The 5,501-nt window shown below is 33.5% G+C and overlaps 2 protein-coding genes across 2 annotated transcripts; both read left to right on the plus strand.

The window, feature by feature from the left end:
- Positions 1 to 1,204: 1,204 nt before the first annotated feature.
- LOC111377454 (protein PLANT CADMIUM RESISTANCE 2-like) lies at positions 1,205 to 2,794 on the plus strand. The gene is made up of 4 exons (XM_023000551.1): positions 1,205 to 1,460; positions 1,592 to 1,663; positions 2,024 to 2,233; positions 2,563 to 2,794. Exons 1-4 carry the CDS (start codon positions 1,205 to 1,207, stop codon positions 2,637 to 2,639), a joined length of 615 nt encoding a protein of 204 aa, XP_022856319.1. The 3' UTR covers positions 2,640 to 2,794.
- A 1,165-nt stretch (positions 2,795 to 3,959) lies between these two features.
- On the plus strand, positions 3,960 to 5,229 carry LOC111377455 (cell number regulator 2-like; the record flags this gene model as incomplete). Its single annotated transcript, XM_023000552.1, has 3 exons — positions 3,960 to 4,083; positions 4,444 to 4,653; positions 4,998 to 5,229. Coding segments are annotated over 3 exons (411 nt in total), but the record flags the coding sequence as incomplete, so codon positions are not given.
- Positions 5,230 to 5,501: the final 272 nt, after the last annotated feature.

Below are 5,501 nucleotides of genomic sequence, written 5' to 3' on the forward strand. Positions count from 1 at the left end.
ATGAAGAATTCAACAAAGAGAAGCGTAATAGATATCATGGGATTGTACTACATAATTTTGTAAGAGCAAGGATTGAGTATGTCACTAGTTGAATTAATGCAGTGGTGTAAAAATTAAAAATTTTAATTATTGTACAAAATCCAGAAACTAAACCGAATCGAACCAAGTTCCATAATTAAATTTGAATCCGACGATTCCACTTATTAAATACCTAAAAATTTGTTGCATACCTATTTCGCTGGGGTTTTGTTGGGCCTTGTACAACAAGCTTTATTGATTTCTTTGGCAAGACTTTCATAGGCATGGTAAAGGACTTGTTATAAACTTCACCACAAAGATGTAATGCTCTTATTTTTGCTTACCAATAGCTTACTGAGAAGGAAAAATAATGTGCAAAGTTCTCAGAATTCGCCTTTGAGGACAATGGAAGCGGAAAATTGTCGATTTGCTTATATTAAAACTTATGTTGCTCCTGTGAGGCATATGTTCTATCGAATTGATCCACTTGTCATCTCTTTTCTTCTTACATTTACCATTTTCAGCTTATATTGTGCAAAATAATTGCCATAACAAGAGTAGAAGGTTTCTTTGATGATAATGGCATTAATAAAATTTACCGAAAACGCGTGAAAAAGAAAATTCAACTTATCATTGAGAATTTGTTAATATCATTTTCGTAGGACACTTAATCCTTGTTTCCCTGAATTTTCCAAAACCGACTAAATCAAAAGAAGAACGTGTGCGAGGAGACTGGCTGATTGGGACCCTTGAAATGAATTCATTGATCAATCAATATAAAAATTGTACCAAGTCAATTTATATAACAAATTTCATAACTAATTCCAGGTTCGATTGCGTATGGTATACATGCTTTGGATTCAAATGTTCAAGAGAAATTAATTAGTAAACAAATTAACCTATTTTCAACTCCCCTTCATTCAAACTAATAGTCAGCTAGAAGCTGTAATGAAATCTCATGCGTAGTTCTGCTTGACATTTCAAACTCTAGACGTCTATCTATACATAATCCCCGCCATAAATCATCTCAAAATTTCAGTTTTTAGACATCATACTATTGGATGACTATGCCAATATTTTGACCTGCACGTGGAAAATATGGCGTTTTCTAATTTTTTTTTTTAAAAAAAATATATATAGTTTTATAGATAGATAAAAGTAAAGTAAAGGAAAATTATTTTCTAGAATGTCTTCTCAAAGGTCGAAAAGATACGCTGCCAGAAACTCTCCACCGCCGAGTGCCCCGTGGGCCTTTGACCAACCACCGCCAACAGGCATACCAGTTTCACCTCCTAACTATAACTATTTTGACAATTACCAAATACCTCCACCACGATCACCACCACCGCCACCGCCACCGCCACCGTTACCTCAAGCTCATGTTAGCACTCCAGGGAAGTGGTCTACTGGTCTCTGTGGTTGCTGCTCCGATATTCCAAACTGTGAGTTCTTATTGATGTCAATTCTTGTTAATTGTTTTCACTTCTATCAAATTTAGCCTACTAAAGATGCTCTTAAATTATAAAGTTCTTAGGTAATATTGGACCTGTTTGTCTAATAACCGAATTTGCAGGTTGTATAACATGTTGGTGTCCGTGCATAACATTCGGTCAGATTGCTGAGATTGTAGACAAAGGATCTACTTGTAAGTAAATAGACAAAATGATTATGATTTCATGCCAGAACCCCTCATCTATGATCTCAATTGCCAATGATGTTGATATTTTTCTTTTCAAATATAGTGCACGTTCGGTTTTGATTTTTCATCCAAAAAAAATTAATTTTTTTACCGTTACTTTCCTAAGTCGATTGTCATTTTTTTTACTTCTTCTCTATCAAGTGAATCCATTTTTCTTTATAGCAATTAAAAAATCAATTCTCATAATCATTACCGAACAAGCCCACAGAAAATTATAAAATTTTCTAGCTAGCATTATTCAAAAAATAATTAGAAATCAAAACCGCGAACAAACGATTTAATTGTTTATGAATTTTTTTGTGGCAGCCTGTGGAGTAGGTGGAGTACTTTACACTCTTATAGCCCTTACGGGATGTGCGTGCTTATATTCTTGCTTCTATCGTTCAAAGTTGAGAAGGCAATACATGCTGCCGGAGACTCCATGTGCAGATTGTTGCGTTCATTTTTGTTGTGAATGTTGTGCCTTGTGCCAGGAGCATCGTGAGCTTAAAAACCGCGGATTTGATATGTCTATTGGTACTTAATAAACTTTTCTTTCCTCTCTAAAATTTTGCCACAGACATCATACTATTGGATGACTATGCCAATATTTTGACCTGCACGTGGAAAATATCGCGTTTTCTAATTTTTTTTTTTTTTTTTTAAATATCTAGTTTTATAGATAGATAAAAGAAAAGTAAAGGAAAATTATTTTCTAGAATGTCTTCTCAAAGGTCGAAAAGATGTTTCATTAAAAATGTCATTTTCTTACTTGACTAGGTCTACATATATCTTTTCGAATGGGGGTAACATATCTTTTTTATTTACCTGACTGAGATATTTGTGGGTGATGTGAAAATTTGTAGGATGGCAAGGAAATGTGGAGAGGCAGAATCCTAGAATTACAACGGCACCAAACATTCATGGAGGAATGAGTCGATAAGTGGTTGGCTTCTGCTATCCAATTGTAGACGGTGGCCATTATATTTGATGAGACAAATATTTTTCTTCTTTCTTGTGGCATGGGGTGTGAATTAGGTAATGCTTATAGTTGTTTCCTCTCTAAGTAATTTATGTAATTAAGGTCAAATTCCATGATACAAGAAACATTAGTACCTATAATAAATTTATAAATATTTCAGTTTGTTTCAAAATTTTGCCCTCATTAATGTATTATCTTATTAATTTCTTCGGTGTTTAAAATTGAAACTAGAATCACGTTCACAAATCTCCCTATTTAGTCAATTTAAAAGAATAGTACAAATGTCTTAAAAATGACAATTTATTTAGAATTTTCTTTGTCGAAGTTTATTTTAATATCCATTTAATATATATTCAAACCATTCAACTTTGTTATCGCAATAAGTATACGTACAAAAGTAATTCTTGTCAAAGGAAAATATATATAGAAATAATTAAGACCTTCATTTTGCTTATAGCCTTTAGCGACAAGTCTAATTTTATATCTGTCAATCAATCTATCCACTTTTATTTTCTTTTTAAAAGTTTATTTACACCCCAATGGTTTATTGTAGGAAGAAAGATCTACTACTTCTCATGTATGATTTTGTAGTATGAATTTAATTTCACCATGAACAGCTTCTTTCCCATATGAAGTTTTGGTCGATGACATAGTCTCTTTATAAGTAGTTCTGCTTGACATTTCAAACTCTAGACGTCTATCTATACATAATCCCCGCCATAAATCATCTCAAAATTTCAGTTTTTTCAATAGTTTTAATCCCATTTCGATATGGATCCCTTAGATCCATACGCTGCCAGAAACTCTCCACCGCCGAGTGCCCCGTGGGCCTTTGACCAACCACCGCCAACAGGCATACCAGTTTCACCTCCTAACTATAACTATTTTGACAATTACCAAATACCTCCACCACGATCACCACCACCGCCACCGCCACCGCCACCGTTACCTCAAGCTCATGTTAGCACTCCAGGGAAGTGGTCTACTGGTCTCTGTGGTTGCTGCTCCGATATATATCTTTTCGAACGGGTGTAACATATCTTTTTTATTTACCTGACTGAGATATTTGTGGGTGATGTGAAAATTTGTAGGATGGCAAGGAAATGTGGAGAGGCAGAATCCTAGAATTACAACGGCACCAAACATTCATGGAGGAATGAGTCGATAAGTGGTTGGCTTCTGCTATCCAATTGTAGGAAACTGTGAGTTCTTATTGATGTCAATTCTTGTTAATTGTTTTCACTCCTATCAAATTTAGCCTATTAAAGATGCTCTTAAATTATAAAGTTCTTAGGTAATTTTGGACCTGTTTGTCTAATAACCGAATTTGCAGGTTGTATAACATGTTGGTGTCCGTGCATAACATTCGGTCAGATTGCTGAGATTGTAGACAAAGGATCTACTTGTAAGTAAATAGACAAAATGATTATGATTTCATGCCAGAACCCCTCATCTATGATCTCAATTGCCAATGATGTTGATATTTTTCTTTTCAAATATAGTGCACGTTCGGTTTTGATTTTTCATCCAAAAAAAATTAATTTTTTTACCGTTACTTTCCTAAGTCGATTGTCATTTTTTTTACTTCTTCTCTATCAAGTGAATCCATTTTTCTTTATAGCAATTAAAAAATCAATTCTCATAATCATTACCGAACAAGCCCATAAAAAATTATAAAATTTTCTAGCCAGCATTATTCAAAAAATAATTAGAAATCAAAACCGCGAACAAACGATTTAATTGTTTATGAATTTTTTTGTGGCAGCCTGTGGAGTAGGTGGAGTACTTTACACTCTTATAGCCCTTACGGGATGTGCGTGCTTATATTCTTGCTTCTATCGTTCAAAGATGAGAAGGCAATACATGCTGCCGGAGACTCCATGTGCAGATTGTTGTGTTCATTTTTGTTGTGAATGTTGTGCCTTGTGCCAAGAGCATCGTGAGCTTAAAAATCGCGGATTTGATATGTCTATTGGTACTTAATAAACTTTTCTTTCCTCTCTAAAATTTTGCCACAGACATCATACTATTGGATGACTATGCCAATATTTTGACCTGCACTTGGAAAATATCGCGTTTTCTAATTTTTTTTTTTTTTTTTTAAATATCTAGTTTTATAGATAGATAAAAGAAAAGTAAAGGAAAATTATTTTCTAGAATGTCTTCTCAAAGGTCGAAAAGAACAAATGACTTTTCATGTTTCATTAAAAATGTCATTTTCTTACTTGACTAGGTCTACATATATCTTTTCGAATGGGGGTAACATATCTTTTTTATTTACCTGACTGAGATATTTGTGGGTGATGTGAAAATTTGTAGGATGGCAAGGAAATGTCGAGAGGCAGAATCCTGGAATTACAACGGCACCAAACATTCATGGAGGAATGAGTCGATAGGTGGTTGGATTCTGCTATCCAATTGTAGGCGGTGGCCATTATATTTGATGAGACAAATATTTTTCTTCTTTCTTGTGGCATGGGGTGTGAATTAGGTAATGCTTATAGTTGTTTCCTCTCTAAGTAATTTATGTAATTAAGGTCAAATTCCATGATACAAGAAACATTAGTACCTATAATAAATTTATAAATATTTCAGTTTGTTTCAAAATTTTGCCCCTATTAATGGATTATATTATTAATTTCTTTGGTGTTTAAAATTGAAACTAGAATCACGTTCACAAATCTCCCTATTTAGTCAATTTAAAAGAATAGTACAAATGTCTTAAAAATGACAATTTATTTAGAATTTTCTTTGTCGAATTTTATTTTAATATCCATTTAATGTATATTCAAACCATTCAACTTTGTTATCGCAATAAGTATA

This window comes from Olea europaea, unplaced genomic scaffold, assembly GCF_002742605.1.
Source record: "Olea europaea var. sylvestris unplaced genomic scaffold, O_europaea_v1 scaffold1657, whole genome shotgun sequence".
NCBI classification, from domain to species: Eukaryota; Viridiplantae; Streptophyta; class Magnoliopsida; order Lamiales; family Oleaceae; genus Olea; species Olea europaea.